The sequence below is a fragment of the Heterodontus francisci genome, chromosome 19, assembly GCF_036365525.1.
Source record: "Heterodontus francisci isolate sHetFra1 chromosome 19, sHetFra1.hap1, whole genome shotgun sequence".
Taxonomy (NCBI): Eukaryota; Metazoa; Chordata; class Chondrichthyes; order Heterodontiformes; family Heterodontidae; genus Heterodontus; species Heterodontus francisci.
The window spans coordinates 64,993,702-65,013,450 of record NC_090389.1 but is presented as its reverse complement, the minus strand read 5'-3'; the positions used below and the strand labels follow the sequence as shown (position 1 = coordinate 65,013,450).

At 40.2% G+C, this 19,749-nt stretch overlaps 2 protein-coding genes across 3 annotated transcripts in view; one reads left to right on the top strand and one right to left on the bottom strand.

The window, feature by feature from the left end:
• The window catches only part of cfap92 (cilia and flagella associated protein 92 (putative)), a 160,801-nt gene extending 152,244 nt beyond the window's left edge, over nt 1-8,557 (top strand). Inside the window, exons 17-18 of the mRNA XM_068052273.1 lie at nt 7,621-7,802; nt 8,443-8,557. Coding sequence (XP_067908374.1) covers nt 7,621-7,802; nt 8,443-8,557 — 297 coding nt within the window. The remainder of the gene's footprint in view (nt 1-7,620; nt 7,803-8,442) is intronic.
• acad9 (acyl-CoA dehydrogenase family, member 9) overlaps nt 5,978-19,749 on the bottom strand; it is an 80,526-nt gene continuing 66,754 nt past the window's right edge. The window contains exons 16-18 of one of the 2 annotated variants that reach the window (XM_068051806.1): nt 14,326-14,454; nt 10,962-11,034; nt 5,978-9,030 (exon numbers count right to left, since the gene is read on the bottom strand). In XM_068051806.1, the coding sequence (XP_067907907.1) occupies nt 8,930-9,030; nt 10,962-11,034; nt 14,326-14,454 (303 nt within the window). In that variant the 3' untranslated portion in view covers nt 5,978-8,929. The other variant, XM_068051807.1, reaches the window with a different exon arrangement.

Here is a 19,749-nt window from a genome sequence, read left to right as displayed (position 1 = left end):
TTGCCAATCTTATTTTTCCAGTTTATATGTAGATTAAAATCACCATGATTACTTCTGTTCCTTTAGCACAAGTACCCAATATTTCTTCTTTTATACTTCGTCCTACATTATGGTTACTGTTAGGGGGCCTGTAGATCGCTCCCACTCGTGACGTTTTTCCCCCTACTATTCCTTATCTCCACCCAAACCAATTCTACATCCCGATCTCCTGCACCAAGGTCATCTCTATTGCACCAATGCCCCCATCTTTGATTAAGAGTGCTCCCCCTCCACCTCCCTATTCTTCTTGAACGTCATGTACCCCTCAATATTCAGGACCCAATCCTAGTCATCCTGCAGCCGCATCTCCGTAATGGCTATCAGCGCACATTGCAGTAAATATGATCTATCAGTTCGTCTACTTTGTTATGACTGCTACGTGTATTCAGGTACAGAGCCTTTAATTGTGTCTTTTTGGTATCTTTGTAACATCTGGTCTTGACTGTTGGTGTGTTATTAGGTTTTTTTCTCCGTCCCTTCCTGCCATTCTCCTGCATCTAACCAAGCTTGATCCCTCTCCCTAGAGGTATGCAAAGAAAACCCGACGCAAGCCCGAATTCGGGACCCGGAAGTCCGACCCGACCCCTACCAGACATGTCGACGGGGTCAGGTTGAGTGGCAGGCCTTTACATCAGTATGTGGGTAAAGGCCGGCTTCCCGACCTGACCCTGACTGGATCCGACAGCATATGTCGGGTTCGATTCGGTTCGGGCTGGGCTTGGCTTCCGGGTCCAGCATTCAGAGTTTGGTCGGGTTTCCTTTGCATACCTCTACCTCTCGCCTCTTGTTTAATTTAAAGCCCTCTCTACTTCCCTAGTTGTATGGTTTGCTAGAACACTGGTCCCAGCATGGTTTAGGTACAGACCGTCCCAATGGTACAACCCCCACTTTCCCCAGTACTGCTGCCAGTGCCCCACAAACTGAAACCCACTTGTCACACGAGTCTTTAAGCCACATATTCATTTCACTAATCTTATGTGCCCTCTGCCAATTGGCACATGGCTCAGGTAATAATCCAGAGATTATTACCCTTGAGGTACTGCTCTTCAACTTGGTGCCTAGCTCCTCATACTGTCTAAGCAGAACCTCTTTCCTCGTCTTACTTATTCCATTGGTACCTACATGGACCACGATAACTGGATCCTCCCCCTCCCACTCCAACTTCCTCTCCAGCCCTGAGCAAATGTCCTGAATCCTGGCACCGGGTAGGCAACACAGCCTTCTGGACTCGCTCTCGGCTGCACACAACAGTGTCAATCCCCCTCACTATACTATCCCCTACTACCACTGCATTCCTTTTTACTCCCCCCACTTGAATGGCTTCCTGTACCACAGTGCCATGGCCAGTCTGCTCATCCACCTTGCAGGCATCACTTTCATCCACACAGGTTGAGAGCACTTCAAACCTTTTTGACAATTGCAAAGTCTGAGGCTCCTCCACTACTCTGCTCGGTCCCATTACCTGCCTCACTCACTGTCACATCCTCTTGTCCCTCACTGCTGACCAAAACAGATGACCCTGTTCTAAGCAGTGTGACCATCTTCCGGTACAAAATGTCCAGATATTTCTCCCCCTCCCTTATGTTGCGCAGTGTTTGCAGTTCGACTTCCAGATCAATAATCCTGATCCGGAATTCCTTTAGCTGCTTACAGTTTCTGCAGATGTGCTTGGCCTGGATCGCCTTGGCATCCAAAAACTCCCAGATACCACAGTTGCAACATCACCTCTGTCCTGACATTGTTACTTAAGCTATTAATTTACTTTAATTACTTTTTAAATCACTTTCTTAATTCTCAGTTTCTCAATCGAAGCTTAATTATTAAATAAAAACATTAGGTAATTTCTGAAATTACCTGAGTTTTCAAAGATTAATGATAAAACACTAACCAATCACCTATCTTGGATTCAAAGGAAGACTCACCAGCTGCTGGAGGCTAAAAAAGATAGGAAAAGGAGCCCCTCTTTCCCCCTTTGCACCAAATTCCAGCTTCACTCTGGCAATGTCAGTCACTCAGGCAAATGTCTCTTCTCACTGCATCCCCTCACTGCGTTCAGCTGAGAACTGGTCTGCTTTATATAGAGATTTTGATGACTCACTAGCTGAGCTTCTGCTGCAATAATTAGCACTTATTGAACCCAACTACTTTCAACTGGTTGACAGATAACTGCCGGCTGCTTCTTGTTTAACAAGACTATTTACCTAACCTGGAGATTTTAAAGCCTGACTCAATTTAAAATTTAAGCTGGACAAAAACTTACCATGTTGACCAGACTCCAGCTTCACTCTGGCAATGTCTGTCACTCAGGAAAATGTCTCTTCTCACTGCATCTCACAATGAGCAAGGCAGTCAGACAATTCTAAATTGGTTAGAGTGGTTCCTGGTGGAAAGGATGAAATAGCACCCATGATTGATGAAGATGTCACTTGGTTCATTGGTAACTCTTGCCTTTTAGTTTGAAAGTTGAAGCACCTCTCCAGGACATGAATCTAGGCTGACACTTCAATACAGTACTTAAAGGACTGTTGCATTGTTGCATAGATTTGTAAAGGTTTCCAATGCAGGATGAGATAATCAAAGCTCCACCTGCCCTGTCAGGTGGATGTAAAAGTTTCTTCAAAAAGTGCCATGAAATCTAAGAGCAGAGAACTCCCGGTGTCCAGGCTAACATTTAGCTCACAATCTGCACCACTGAAAAATCTTATGTAGGCACTTGTTTCATTGCTGTTTGTGGACCTTGCTGTTTGTAAATTGACTGTGTCATGCTCATGAGAAGTGCAGCGATGAAGATACGGAAACAAATTGGAAAGTTATTAAAAAAAACCTGACTTTTTCTTTTTAAAAAGTGGACAATGTGTTGCAAAATGGCCACCAAAGGTTGGGCTGACAGCCTGTATATTCAAACTGTCTGCTAAGGAGAAAAGGATACATTCCAAGCTAACAGGTGTCAATTACACCTATCCTGAACCCATCAAGACATTCCTGAATTGAATGGGTTCTTCTGAAACAAAAGGAGGTATAAAGTAGCCATATCCTTGTCCATTGTTGGTCACTGCAGGGAGGGGGCCCTGCATCTCCTAACAGAGGCAACATGTGAGAAATGGTCACCTTAAATAGTAGCTTTCTGGCGAGATAGGGGAGAGATCACATCACAAAAAGCCTGTCCAGCTGAGAACTTTGAGAGATCCAGCAACAACCAAAGGAGAAGCCCTGCTGCGAATTCCACACTTCAACTTGGTGCAACATAGAACTGAAAGTAACCACCACCTCCAGACCAAAGTCTTAATCACCAGAAAATCTAACAATCCAGGTCTGAGACTTTAAAAGAGAAATTGTCCTCCGAAAAGATTCAACAGATTTACCATGAACCCCGAAGACCTACCTCACTTCAAACCACTTACCCTTTTCCTCTGTCTATTCTTATGTGTGATTGCACAAGTGAATGCGTGCATGGGTGCGGTTGTGACATTTCAGGAATGAATATTGTTCAATAAATAGTTAAGCTTCTGTATAAAACCTACAAGAAAACCTGTCACTGTCTGTTTATTTGGCAAAAAAAAAACAAGGGCTTAAAACCCTAGGAACAAAAACACTTGCTGTGGTCAGTTGGGAGGTGAACAGTGGGAACCATCGACGTAACAACTGCCACATTGCCCTACATTACAGCAAGATCGATCTTTCTTTACATATCTGCCCAGATACCCTTAGAGATAGTTCACAAGATAAATATCGATGATGGCAGCCATTTGAGCCATATTTGGCCAATCTTAACTCATCCATCCAGAAAGACAATATAGTTCCCCAATCGCTTATCAAGACATCCAATTATTTTTCTTAAAAGATATTCTACCTTTTTTCCTTGCTGCTGTACCTAGGAATTTATTCCATGTATTATTTGTTCCTTGTGCAAAGTGTTCTATGGTTCTAAATTTGTCTTTTACTAGTTTGAACCTGTGCTATTTTTGTACTACTCTCATAGTTTTAAGTAATTCTCTGCTATCTTTTCCATAGTGCTTCATATTCCATCTCAATATGGTCAATTCCTTAAACCTGGTATGCTTCATATCTCAACTGTCTCCAGTTTCTTTATACTGGGGTTTTGCCTCAAGACTCTTCTATGAACGACCTTCAGAGCTTACATGTAATCCTTGTATCTCAAAAGACAGTGCTGAAGGTGTGGTCTGACTAAAGCATGATGCAATTTGATTATGATTTCCTCCACCCTAGAGTTTTATCTACATATTTCAACATTCCATTTACTTTGCTGATTTTTGTATTCCTACATAGACTACTTTATATTTGTCTGTATTCCACTTACCTGTTTTGTTCAACTCATTTTATAGTTTGTGGGCTGCCTCCTCAGAATCAATTGCCTCAGCCAAGTGGCAGTGAGTTTCCTAATCCAATTTCTTAATGTAAATTCGAAACAAGTGTCCAAAAAGCAATTCCTAAGATGCTCCAATCAACCACAGCATAACTCTAACTAAAGTACCTTTCTGCTCTTCAACAAAATTCTTGGTCATTTGCAAATTTTAACCCTAAATCCTGCTTTGAACTTAGAAGGCTAGTAGCCTTTCATGCATAAGCTTGCCAAGTCTTTTTGGAAGTCCAAGTAAACTATTTTGGTAGGTTAATGATAGTTTATTGGAGATTTTAGTTCCACAAAAAAGTTAAGGCACTTAAGTCAATTCCATTACTTTACTTAGCATTGATGTAAGATTAATGAATCTTCAGTTGCCTTATTCTGCTTTGTCATTCTTTTTGAAAATGCATTTCACATTAATCAGTTTCCAGTCTGCACCAAGCCTCATCAGTGTTCATTCAACTCCCTCATTATGATCACCAAGGTCTCATAAATCTCTTCTCTTCTGTCTTAGTACTCTGGGATGAATAGCATCCATCCCCAGGGATCAATTAATGTTGATCCCTTTTAGCCAGACTTCAACTTCCAGATAATTTATATTGAAACCATTAAATTGTGGTTGGGTTAATGCAGTTTAGAAATGGCATGTTGCTCATGTCTTTGCTAGAAATATCTGGAGCAAACAATCTTTTAGTTTATCAACTATCTTATGCCTATCCTTGGTTTCAACTCCAGAGCACCTTTGACAGGTTCTCAACTCGTCCCTGACTGCTTACAAAATTGAAAGAATTTTAGTGCTGTTTTACATTTACATCCAAATGGTTTTCTAGACCTCTATTTGCCCATCTATCTGTTACTCATATTGTTACATGTCCCTACATTCACAGTAATCTCTTCACACTTCTGCCTTCAGATTTATTTTGCTTATCCTCATTTTGCTTCTGAATAACTTGATAGTCCATTGAGAATTGAATCCTTAGTTTGTTTATTGATCCTATATATAATTATCCTGCATGCTCAGCCCTTATGAAGCATGAAGTGTTGAACAAGTCCTTCCCAATTTACATAAGCTGTTCATTTCTTTAAAATTGGCATTTTAATTTTGTGTGTGTGTCTTCTAATCTTCTGAAGGAGAGCATACTTCTAATGTTACCCTCAAGCGTTAATAACCTGTTTTGGCTAGACAACTTTGTGTAAATTTTCACCTTCCATAGGATGAACTTCTTTAATGTTCTGGATGTTTTGCATAATTTAAGACTACAGTACCTCCTTTCCCGTCTGCATTCGCCTGAGAAATGTATAGCCCTGCATGTTGTATTTATTACCATTCTCTGGTATCAGCCATATTCTTTAGTACCCTAATCCCATAACAGCTTCTGTCCAGCCATCTTATTCCTTATACTTTGTTCTTAATTGAGATTAGTTCCAATGAAAACACCAAATGGCATATTTTTATACACAGTGACAAAACTATACTTTTTGCTAATTATTTCTCCAGTGTTTTTCAAAGCTTTGTGTGCAATTACATTAGTGTATATAGTGATTAAGCCACTTTAATGATATGAGCTCCTGCCATAAGCATAAACCCATTCAAATATTTATTTTGAATAACCTGAGCCAGGTTAGGTATTTGAGTCAAACAATGTGCTGCTGTACATAAGATGATAAATTACACCGTCTAAATCCACAGTGGTCTTACAGCATGCACAATGTACATTGATTATTTTAAACCAAATAATCATCTGGTTATCTTACCTCAAAGTATTTGAAAAAAACAGATTAAAAGATTGTTTTATTGTAGGTTAATTCTAAACATGATTCATAAATTAATTATATAAACTTAAGTGGCATGTGTGAAAACAGGCGAGAAACTTTTTCAGTGAAAAATGAGACATGGTCACATTTTTTTTTTTTAATAGAGATACAGCACTGAAACAGGCCCTTCGGCCCACCGAGTCTGTGCCGAACATCAACCACCCATTTATACCAATCCTACACTAATCCCATATTCCTACCAAACATCCCCACCTGTCCCTATATTTCCCTACCACCTACCTATACTAGTGACAATTTATAATGGCCAATTTACCTATCAACCTGCAAGTCTTTTGGCTTGTGGGAGGAAACCGGAGCACCCGGAGAAAACCCACGCAGACACAGGGAGAACTTGCAAACTCCACACAGGCAGTACCCGGAATCGAACCCAGGTCCCTGGAGCTGTGAGGCTGCGGTGCTAACCACTGCGCCACTGCACCGCCCTAAGCATTTCTCAACCGGACTGTAGCTGAAAGCTTTTTAAAATTATAACATTTGATTTAGTTATTTTATATTTCATTACACATCCCACACAAGCCTTGCGAAAGGTAAGCAACCCCCAATTTTGACTAGTTAGCAGGAATTGTGTGCAAAAGTATAATAGGTGACATACTCTGACATATCCTCTTTCTGGTAGAGCATTGGTTTCCTACTTACATTTAACTATTTGAAGGTTATTCCAATCCACCTATTACAAGGCAGCAGTATGCAATTTTTCATGCTTTTCCTTTGTATAGAGGTCTGAAAAGCAGATATTAAATTCAGGACTGTCTCGTGACCCCTTTCAAATTTACATAACAATTGACATTTTTGTCATAAGATTGAGACTTTTCTTCACTATCCCCTCCATTTCCTGTGCCCACTAAGCCAAACCTCCCCTCAGACTCCTCCCTGCCCTAACCATGTACTTGCAGCTATTTCTAGTGTGTGGTGCCTCCCCATCATGCTCATCTCATCTATTGTTGGGTATGCCTTCAGCTGCCCAAGCCCCACTCCCAATGTTCCCCATATAGCCTTCCACTTCTCCTCAAAATTCACCTCTGTATTCAAGATTTTGGTCACCTTGCCTAATATCTCCTTCTTTGGCTTTGGACTCTTATTTTGCTTACGCCTCTGTAAAGTGTTTTGGGGACATTTTTTCTATGTTAAAGCTGCTGCATAAATGTAAGTTGTTGAGAGGTCTACATTATTAATGTAAATAGTAATGACCAATGGGCCGAATCAAGACAAATAACCATGATGTAAAATATAGGATACTGAAATATGGAACACATGCTTCCACATTTGCTTAAGGTTACACTGATCTTAGAACTGTTAATGCACACAATTGTTTTTAAAAAGCGTCAAGTCTTCAGTTTTGTGATTTAACAGTTCAAAGCCAATTTTGTGTCATTTTGCCCTAGCAGACAACTTATTCAGATGTTGGAGATTCAGTAAGATGCAAGACCCCGAATCAGCGAGAAATCACCAAAGGATTTGCCCCAGGTTTAAGTAATAAACATAGCTGGAAAGTAAATTCTAACATAATTCCTCGTTACGACATGGAGCACAAGAAGTTTGCTGATCTCAGAGGAAATGATTTCAAGTAAGAGAACCAGGACAGCATCTATACCATCGGTGCTTTGGCAGAATTGATTTAAAACAGTATTTATAACAGTATTACTAAAATTAATTGATTCAACCTTTGAAAGTTACATGTACATGCAAATTATTTAACGGTTCCCTGTTCTCGAACGGAAAATTTTATAAACTAATCAAAACAGTAGTTGTAACACTGCAATCCTAATTAAGCCTTTGCACAGAGGCTTCTCCGACAAAAGACTGTCCATCCATCTGAGCTGGGATTGAATGAACTCTAGAGAGAGTCTCAAGCAGCAATCAGGTGCATCACTTAGTTAAAATGATCAAACAATGGCACTAATTGGTCTTAATACAGATACCAAAGGCCAACAGTTTAAAACCAATGAACAAATCTGGATCCATAAAACCAGCGAGAAGATCTTTACCCATGATAAATGTGTGACAGAGTCCAACGCTGGTCAACATATTATGGCTTTGTATGTAGTTACTGTAGTTCAGCTTCCTAACACTATTCTCCCAAGTTAGTGAACAGTCATAACCTTTATGTGAAACCTGTAATGATTTCTCTCAACTTGTATTGATACCATAACTTTATTAATTTTCATGAGATCCATGTTAACCTATTTTCACACCTTTTTCTTCAGCGTTTACTGCAATAAACACTCACGTATTTACAATCGTAAGCTCCATCCACTAAATGAGGAAATGGAGAAGACCCACCTCCTTCAAAAGAACAATCCTCCCATGGAAGTACTCTAATCCACTGTGAAAAGAGAAATGGACATACAGCTAACCTAATTGTTTATGACATTATGCTTTTGTACATTTCATTGATTAAACAGATATCTGACACTTAAATATTGGCCACATGATAAGTTGCTGTCATTTCTACCACTGAAGTAAATTAACTGTAGAGTTGCTTCAGACTTGTTAATAATACGCAGTGATGTATGATACCGCATCTTCAAATAAAAAATAGATTTTTATAAAGTATTTCAGAATTTTCAGTTAATTTCAGTAAAACAGATTTTCATCATTACTCTAACTTTACAGTTTTATTGCCTGGTGTTAATATTCAGATTTATATGCAAACACTTAGAAAACTATAGCCAGTTTATGCTTGAATATTTCTCAGAAAGTTCGGTCAAGTGGGTGCGAGCAAACATATGCTCTCTTATCTAGCACCTGCTGTGCTATTTTCTTAATGCTGTCATCAAGGTTTTCAGAAGAATCTAATGAGAAAAACAAAAATGGCAAATGCATTAGGGAAAAAAAAGCAGTTGATCCTGGTATAAAAACAAGAAATGCTGCAAATGCTCATCAGAACTGGCAGAGGCTAGAAATGTAATAGGTTTTAAGGAAATAAAGCAGGGGTGGGGCAAGAAATAACCAAAGAGGTGTTGACCAGTTGATCCTGGTCTTTGACATGGTTGATTACACCATCCTCCTCCAACAGCTCTCAATTATTCAGTTGGGCAAGATTGCACTTGTCTGGTTCCATTCTTATCTATCTGATCGTAGCCACAGAATCGTCATAAATGGCTTATCTCCCATTTCTGCAGTTACCTCCAGTGTCCCTCAATGATCTATCCGTGGATCCCTCCTATTTCTCATCTACATGCCAACATCATGCAAAAACATGGCAGTTTCCACATGTATGCCAAAAGCATCCAGCTCTACCTCACCATCTCTCTCGACCCCTCCACTGTCTCTAAATTGCCAGACTACTTATTCAATATCCAGTACTGAATGGGCAGAACTTTCCTCCAATTAAATATTGGGAAGACTGAAGACACTGTCTTCGGTCCCCGCCACAAACTCCACTCGCTCGCCATCAATTCTATCCCTCTCCCGAGCAACTGTGAGGCTGAAGCTTGTGTCTGCAACCTCAGTGTCATATCTGACCAGAGATGAGCTTTCAAACACCTACCTGCACCATAACATCGGTCATCTCCGCCCCTGCCTCAACTCTTCTACTACTGAAAACTTCATCCATGCCTTTGATACCTCCAGACTTGACTATTCTAATGCACACTTGGCCGGCTTCCCACATTCTACACTCTGTACATTGAGGTCATCCAAACTTCTGCTGCCTGTGTCCTAATTCGCAGCAAATACTGTTCACTCATCACCCCTGTGCTCACTGACCTACATTGGTTCTTGGTAAACAACACCTCAGTTTTGAAATTCTCACCTTTATTTTCAAATCCCTCCATGGCCTGGCCCCTCCCCATCTCAGTTATCCATCCCTACAACCCTCTGAAATATTATATTCAGTAAAGACAATTATCTCCATCTGCTGAATTGTATCAAAAATAATTTATTAGAATGGCTCTTTTCAGTACACCATTTTGTGCTTACTCTTGGATAGTACGTGTTACAAAGCAGCTTCATTCATTCATACACACAAGTGCTTTAGCCTGTAAACCAATCCAATAATGTCCAAGCCAAGGAAAACTAGTGCTGGCCGGATACACAAACAGTACCCAGCTACATTTTCACAGTGTTGGTGTGACTAGATCGGTATTCAGGCCAGTCCGAAACACCAACTCCTTCTACAGTGAATGAAACCGCTCCAGGACATCCTATAAGTTAGCACTGGTTGATTATGATAGCAGAGATCTAAAATACTGAGTGTCTAGTAGAAGAAAAAATGAGCCACTGAAAGATCTCTGCCAGGGAGGTGTTTTTTTTAAAAATTAGGTAGAATAGGAAGGGAGGAAAAGGAGAAAGGGCTTTGCACTTCAAGTACTTCTCCAAGTCTTTCCACCTTTAAATGATGTATAATGAAATAATTAGTTTTACTGCTCATTACCATCTCACTTCACCTTCTACCATTCTCCCAGCTGATAAAAGTGATGGGCACCAGGTAACTTAGATTGTCTCCCGCACATCGTGAATGGTTAGTCCATTCCCCTAGTAGCAGAGTTACAATGGATATTTCATTGCACAGGGTATGCTGATCTCAAATCAACCTAACAAAATTTGGTGCAGTTTTCTTTTGTTAAAAAGGGATAGTAAATGACCCCTTCCAAAGTATATTGCCACAGATCACAGCAAATGTAGTTTCATACTAAAATTTCGAGGTGTGCTTTATGCATGTAGAATAGATAAGCCATTTCTTAGCAGCAGTTACTATTACTGAATTCAAGAAATAACTCACTTTTTTGTAGTTGCGCCAATAGGTAATTATTCCGGAAATAGGCCTCAGAGCAAAAGGTGTTGGCAAGTAAAACCTGGTGACAGAAACAAAGAACTGGAAAAGCCGTCAGGAAATCATGTCAAACCCAAGAGGAAGCAGCACCGTCTGTCTGTTCATGCTTTTATAAATGAAAAACTGTACAATTAAACAAATACTGAATTTCACTCCAGCAGCCACTGCAACCTAAATGTGTTACTGAAAAGACTTTTAGGAAAAAAAAAGCCAAAACACTTACTAGCTAGTAAATTAAACCAGCACTGAGATAGTCTGATACGCTCATTTTTATTCAAGAAAAATCTTATGAAGATTCTCTCATTTTTCTAACTTTCTTTTGGAACAGAAACTATGTTTATAACTGGTGAATTCACAAGTAATGAATGCAATTTTTCCTTTAACTGATTCTTTGCAATTTTACACCCAATTTCAATCTACTGCAAGTTAGGATCTGTTTTACTTTGGGACTTTTGTCTGAAAACATACTGGTTTATTCAATAAAAATGAAAACAATTCCACAAAAATTTAATTTGAGAGATGAGCAACGGTATTGATTTCTTTTGTGAATTTAATTAGACAAATACTGTTCATAAACATTGGAACAATAGATTAAATAATCATTTCGAATAGTCTTATGAATTCTAACACACAAAGCCTTTCATGAAGAAGAGGAGAACCAAATATGATGGTTGATTCCTTTAGTTATCTGCTCTAAAGGGAGTGCTTGAATAAATTGAAAAAAATACATTTACCCTGCATTTGTCAGTAAACCAAACAGGTCTTCAAAATAATCTGCCATTTTACTTCACTTAAAAATTAATAGAAGGACATTATTAGCTTAACATAAAAATCATATACCATTAGCTCAATTACTTTGTTTTAGATAATTCAACATATATGGAATGCATACTATGATTTGTCTGGAACACTGTTCTGAAGGCATAGACTTCTTCACTGAATAAGTTCAATGGCATGTCGTCATTATGCAAATTTGTATTCATAAGTACATTAAAGTCTATATTCTGTTTATGAGCTGAATTTGAAAAAGCAGCCTGCTGAATGATTACAAGCCTGGAGCCCTCATGGGATTGTTCTATCTCCGGCAAATCAATCATAAGACCCATAAGAATCAGCCATCTAGATCAATCACAGATGAGGTGATTTAGAGGGATCAAGTGGAAAGTATCAGCTGGAAAGCTGTAGTAGCCAAGGCAGATAATAAAAAAGGCAATGGCATAATAAACATTCATTCCGTAAAGGAAGAATTGTTAAACTATTACTGTCTATTATCAGGATAAGTGTCACAGTAGGCAAAAGTAATAGTTTCCAAAAATGTGGAATATTTTATATCGTATTTCACATGTGGCACATAGGCAGCTGCAGGAAATAATTGAAACAAGGTTGTCATGTGGAATATCATCAACGTTGAACCAAGCTTATGGGTTTTTTTTTTCGGGCTACTGGTCTAACAAACACATTAATGCAATTGCCGGGATTGGGGGCTCCAGCTGTACTTCTTCTTCTTCTTTGGCCTCCTTGTCTCGAGAGACAATGGGTAAGCGCCTAGAGGTGGTCAGTGGTGTCAGTCGCTGTGAGGCAACTATGGAGTGACCTCTCCATGGCTAGTGTCAGGAAATTGCTTTGCATCTACAATTCCCTCACTGACAAACCACCCCCCTCCCCCTATAATGAGGTGTATTCACTTGCTCATCCCACTGGGGGAGGCATTCAGCAGAGGCCAGGAGTTGCTGTATACCAAATGAAGGAAACAAAAAGGGAGAGAATGGATGATTTATTCCAGACTAACTTCCTGCATACTTCCTCGAGGCCATTTATAGAACAAGGGAGACTTAACAGGAGGACATTTTTGACAGGGAATAACTCACAATGCTGTTAAGAACGGGTGAGAAGAAAACCAAAAGGGAGCTATGTAAAAGGGAAAACATACACACAAGAATCAATATTTGCAAAGAGCGTAATGCATTTTTCTCTGGCCAACAGATTCACAGGTTTTCTCTTTCCTGCCCCTCCCACTCTCCCACACCCTCCAACTCTATTTGACTTAATCACTTTTCTTCCCAATTTTTAATTAATTTCATAGCTCATTCAGTCTCTGGTAGATCATAATCCTGGCCAGAAATAATTAAAAAGATTTTCTCATCAGAACTACAGAAATTTACAAATTGTGAGCAAGAAGCTTCCCAATCAGGTACCACAGCAAAATACCAATGGTAATGGTCACAGTCACATCTGCTGTTGGCTTCATGTGAACCTTTTGGACAAGGAACAGAATTTTACTGTGCCCTTGCAGACTGGCACGGAGGAGAAGTGGGGGGAACAAAATGGCAGGTGGCACCTGTACTGACATTGCCTGGGCCTCCTACCATTTTGTCGATGGCAGGGAAGACCAAGGATGGCCCTCCTGCCCCAGGCTAATTGAGGCCCTTAAGTGGCCAATTAATTAATTCTGGCCTCTTCTTGTTTCCACATCAATTTAGTGGAAGGGCAGAGGAGCCTGGTGGCTCGCTTGCAGGGTTGTTGGGGGAGTGGGGGAGTTGGGGGGGGGGGGGGGGTGCAGGGGTAAGAGAGCAGAGCCTCATTTGAGGCCAATCCAGAACCCCCAGAGGGGACCCCCAATGGCAATCGCTGCCCCCCACCCTCCCCGGGAGGACAACCCCATCCTGTCGTCGGGGCTTGCATGAATAGCCTCGACCCCACTCGCCTTTCCTGAGGTCCCGTAGATCCTTGATGCTGCAGAGCCCCCTGCAGTACCGACAGTGGCCACTGCACCCAGTGGAGCTGCCGATACTGCAGAGCTGCTAGCCCTCTGATTGGCCAGCATCTCTGAAGGCAGGAGCTTGTCCCTTAAAAGGAAGGTGTCCTAACGAGAGGCAGTTAATTGCCTGTCTGCCTGCCGTGAAAAGGCTTTGTGGGGGGGGGATTCTGACAGAGGGCTGAGAGTTGGGGTCTCCCCCTGCCTTCCAGCCTGCCGCCGGGACCCCTGACTTCAGAATAAAGTGCAGTCCTAGGTGATTCCCCCTCTCCTACCCCCTCCGCGAGATTTCAACTGGATTCATTCAGCAACTGTTGGAACAGAGAAATGACTCATTTCTTGTACCAACACGACAATTTATTATTTTCCTTTTATTCTTGAAGACTGTCCTGCTAAGGTAAAGTTCCACATAATTTGTTTTTATTATAAAATTTAAATATTTAACTCAATTATTGAAAACAAGGTTTTGGTCTCAGAATTTCTGATCATCGTCATTCAGATGGTCTCACTGTAGATTTAAAGGGACTGATATTTATTGCAAAGATAGAATGCACCTACCTCGTGGTCATGATTGCGAAGGCCAATGCTGATAGAGCGACTAGCTCTCGAGATAACTGCTGTCATGGCATAAAGATTAATAAGAACATCAGCCACTCTCTTCACTACCAGTTGCTCTTCCACTATTGTCTGAAGAGGGAAAGACACAATTTCATTATGATAAACTTACCTTGTTTAAAAAAAATGAACCTTATTAGAAATGTAGTAAGTTTGTTACTTTCAATATCTGACTCAGTCTAGTTAAATATGAAAAGGTTTCAAAGATATGGTGCTGAATTTTCTCCTTGAAACGCAAGAGAATGTCTTGTTTTCACATTAACTAACTACTCATTATGCTTATGTAACATACACACGTTCCTCCTAACTTATCTAATTAGATAGTCATACACATGCATACAGTCAAATCACTTTGAAAGTTTAAAATCAAATGAATTTCCCTGAAACCTACATGTTGAATAAAATGACTGAGCTCTCTAAATCTACCATGATAAATAAGGCTTTTAAACTAGTTAACAATCTAATGGTTATGAAAACCCCACATGCCAAATGAGAAATATTAATTTCATTGATTGGAACATTGCCTGAGACTTTTACTGGAAATTGTTACAAATAACTTTTAAAAAAGAAAAGCTCGCAGCAAAGATGGACATGGCAATTTGCATATTAATCATCAACAGAGTAGACTGGAGACAAACATGATTGACTCAACCTCGCCAGAATAATGGGTGCTCTCTGATTCAATTACCTGAAATGGCCTTATCAATAGAGTCAAGAGCCATCAACACCCATTGACTTTGAAAGTGCCAGCCCCCTCCAAGTGTGGCTGAACAGCTTAAGGTGTGGCACCTTGAATCTCAGAATTTTCCAGAAGAATTTTATTAGCGCCATACAGATGTTTGGTAATGTCACGTGATGGCTATGCAGCTCTGGGGAGACTGAGTTTTTGTCACTCAGAAGGTAGAGCAGTGAAAGTTCCAATCAATAGCCATCAACGGAGCAGCTCTCTCTCCCTCTCTCAAATAAAGATCCAAAGAAGCCTCAGCTGCAGCTGAAAAAGCCAAGTCTACAGACAACCACAACCAACAACTAGGTCAAAACCCCCTCTTCTGACTTCTGGAGCCACAGAAGCAAGCCCAAACTGTGCATGTGGCCCAGCGAGGACTTCAGGATTACAATTTCAACTAAGAACTCCGGAACTGCTGAACTGTATTTCAATTCCACTTTATTTCAGACTCTACTCCAATCACCCAATTCTGTTTTCCCTCTGTAATCTATGTGCATGTATGTCTCTCGTGTGAATAGGAGCATAGTAATATTAACCGGTTTAGAGTGTTAGGGATAATAAACTCGTGTCTTTCTTGTTTAAAACCAAGAAAACCTGTGTGATTAGTTCTTTGGCAATTATATTAGAGGAACAAGAGCAATTGCTCACTGAGGTGGTAAGTTCAATCACTGTTAAAAGGATAAACCCTGTTGTGGTCAAACCACAGAAAGGGTGAAAGGGGAGCCCGAGACCCCCTCCTCACCTGGCCGTAACATGGTCCTCTTCCTAACCTTTTCTCGTGCCTCTATATACACACCATGTGAGGAAACCAAAACTGGACACAGCATTCCAGATAAGGTCTAACCAAAATCTTGTACAAGGTCACTATTGTGTTTTTGGGTTATATTGATTGGGATGTTAAGCTAGGATGATCCAATGTTCTATTTGCTTTTGCTATTGCTTCATGGAAGTGCTTGCGAATCTTTGGAACAACTCATGCACTATATCACCTAGGATTCAGTCCTGATCAAAACATTAGTTCAGAATTCTGCATCATACAAACATGCTGGCATTAGCCCTTTAACACCATAATTATCTATAGTAAATGTCATCTGGCAAAAGCAGGCCCATTCCTTCATCGCACCTAGATCTGATTTGTAATCATTTTTTCTCGTCCACGATTTTTTTTTAACACTAGTACAAATCTTTATCATCCACAAACATACAGGCAATTCCCCCAATATCTATATCCTGTTATGACTGAGGCGGGAGCAATGCACTGTCAATTCAGTCCCATCACTGCATAGGTCGCAGCGTATTATTAAAATTTTCCCACCCAACTAGAAAACAGCCAAATTAACCCCTGGAATAAAACCGACCAAACCAGGAACCTTTAGACAACAACAAATGAACTATTTATTAAAAAACTAAATCTTAAACACTATTAAGATAAACCTATATCTAAAGACCTTGTAACTTCTTATTTTAACCTAACTCCCCCATTCTCACACACGTTCAAATATCAGAGTTAACCAGTTTCTTTTTAAAAATTAGCTGTTTAAGAATAAATAAGAAAGACTTTGTGGGTTACATTCCCAATGGGTGAGGTATTCTATTGCAAAATAATCAAATGCTACTCGAAGATTCCATGCAGATTTGATGAAATAGTCTCTTCAGTAGATAGGCATTCAAAACACTTCAGCTGCGGCAGACATCAAACAGTTCTCTCAACAATAAACACAGCAATCGGTCAACTTGAATTTTAAATCCGACAGTCTCTCAGTTGAAACTTTACTTCGAATTCCAGCAAACAGTCAAGACAGAGATTCAATCTTGAAGCAAATACTTCCTGGCTTGGAAGTAAAGGAAAGGAGTTTAGCTATCTTCAGCAATACAAATGGTCTCTTCAAAAAGAAAGCTTTTTTCTCCTTAGACAGTTAACTCAAGCCTTCAGCTCCTTATAGAATTTCTGCTGAGAGAGAATAGACAGCTCTTTTCTTTAGTCGCAGGCCTCGCTGGTGGCTGGTTCAGACTTTTTTTTTGCCAGTTTTACACAGTCAAATTGAAACATTATACCATGTGACCTCTCTCTCCTGCTGTGGCCTAGGTAGCAAAATGCAGCTGGCACATTGTGCCTCAGAAATCCAAAAGCTTCTCTCCCCGTCTTAAAGGCACGCTGTTTTAATCCGAGGAGAAAAAAATATGGTTCTGTGACATCCAAATTGTAAAGACTGTTACCAGCAGAACACTTTTCCATGACACACTACTTTCAAACAGTCTGTTTATATAACACATTTAGCTTCAGTGTCAAATGCAGAAATACTGTATTGAAATCTGAGCATTTTATAACACCATTTAATGTACAAGCAGATTAATATGATGGCCCATTTCACAAGTCCCTGATTTATTTCCATCATTAAGCCCAATCTCTGCTCATTCTTTTTATGGTTGTGGCACTCCTAATCAATTTGGTTTCTTTCCTTGCCATTTACTCCTTACTAACGGTCTGGTCTGAACTGGTCAGACTCCCATTCCATTTTTGTCCTGGTTAGGATTTATTCCGTTAACAGAGATCCTTGTGAATGAAGATTGAGGTCACAGTAAGCCACTGAATTGAAAAGGGCCACATCATTAATGTATTGAACTCTGACCACAAAACACCAGCGTTAAACACCACTATTAAATATTAAACAATGAACCTGGGCATGCTGCAAGATAGAATACATCTCAAAATAACAATGCTGTGTGACAAAGTAAATATCCGACAACGAGGCTCCGATCTCACTTGTAATTCATGAATTTAATTTCTAGGAGGCATGCTTGCCACAGGTATCCACTCTCTGTAACTGCATTTTCTGTTCTGTAAAATGTGGTTTTGCGGCTACTCCAAAAGCCAAAGATAATTAACGTACTTTATAAACATTTCACGTATTCACTCATATACCTTAAGATTTTACATTTGTGTACGCTTCCCGACACAACCTTTTTTACATTTTTGTATCAACTCTTTCCATTATAAATTTTTACTCATATTTGATATGTACATGTGTAATTATAAGCTGTGGTCATTAGATGGCACTGTATCACACTTTCTTGACAAATTGATATTTTTCACCTTCAACTTGTTCAACAACTAAAATTTCTAATGTTCCAAACAAGATCGTAAACATTGAAAAAAAAAATTACATACTTCACAATAAAATGATGAAATTTATCCAGTGAATTGTATTTGTCTCTTTTAACATCTTCATTAAAGTTTTACTTGAAGGCCTCCCCAGAAGCCTAGACATGGTCTTAATATTTTTGAAACTATTAGTGGAATTCAGATTGTGGAGTCTGAGCATGCGCAATTTCCCAAATTTCCCAGAAAGTCCATTTATCAGTGATCTGTATTGATGGAGTATTTTTCTTTAGATTCTAGCAGTTTTTGTTCAGTGTTTCAAATTTATTTGAAGCGAGAGGTCAAATTTGAATAGCTTTGTGTGTGCGAAGTGCAAAATGAGTTTTTTTCCCAATATAAAGCGCTGTACGGGTGCATGAATAAGAGGAGTCTTTTTTTCAGGGCAATTTAGTTAATTTTTCAACAAAATACCAATTTAATTTTCAATCAATAGCGAAGCGGTCTATGATGACCAAAAATGAAATGCTCCAATTGCTAACTAACGAGATAGCAGCAGAATTGTACTCAACCACAATCTGTAATCTCATGGCCCAGCATATCCTCCACTCTACCATTACCATCAAGCCAGGAGACCAACCCTGGTTCAATGAAAAGTGCAGGAGGGCATGCCAGGAGCAGCACCAGGCATACCTCAATATGAGGTGTCAACCTGGTGAAGCTACAACACAGGGCTATCTGCGTGCCAAACTGCATCAGCAGCATGCGATAGGCAGAGCTAAGTGACCCCATAACCAATGGATCAGATCTAAGTTCTGCAGTCCTGCCACATCCAGCCGTGAATGGTGGTGGTCAATTAAACAACTAACTGGAGATGGAGGCTCCACAAATATCCCCATCCTCAATGATGGGGGAGCCCAGCACATCAGTGCGAAAAATAAGGCTGAAGCATTTGCAACAATCTTCAGCCAGAAGTGCCGAGTTGATGATCCATCTCTGCCTCCTCCTGAAGTTCCCCATCATCACAGATGCCAGACTTCAGCCAATGCGATTCACTCCGCGTGATATCAAGAAACAACTGAAGGCACTGGATACTGCAAAGGCTATGGGCTCTGACAATATTCCGGCAATAGTACTGAAGACCTGTGCTCCAGAACTTGCCGCACCCCTAGCCAAGCTGTTCCAGTACAGCTACAACACTGGCATCTACCCTGCAATGTGGAAAATTGTCCAGGTATGTCCTGTACACAACAAGCAGGACAAGTCCAACCCAGCCAATTACCGCCCCATCAGCCTAGACTCAATCATCAGTAAAGTGATGGAAGGTGTCAATACCAGTGCCATCAAGCGGCACTTGCTTAGCAATAACCTGCTCAGCGACGCTCAGTTTGGGTTCCGCCAGGGCCACTCAACTCCTGACCTCATTACAGCCTTGGTTCAAACATGGACAAAGGAGCTGAACTCAAGAGGTAAGATGAAAGTGACTGCCCTTGACATCAAGGCAGCATTTGACAGAGTATGGCATCAAGGAGCCCTAGCAAAA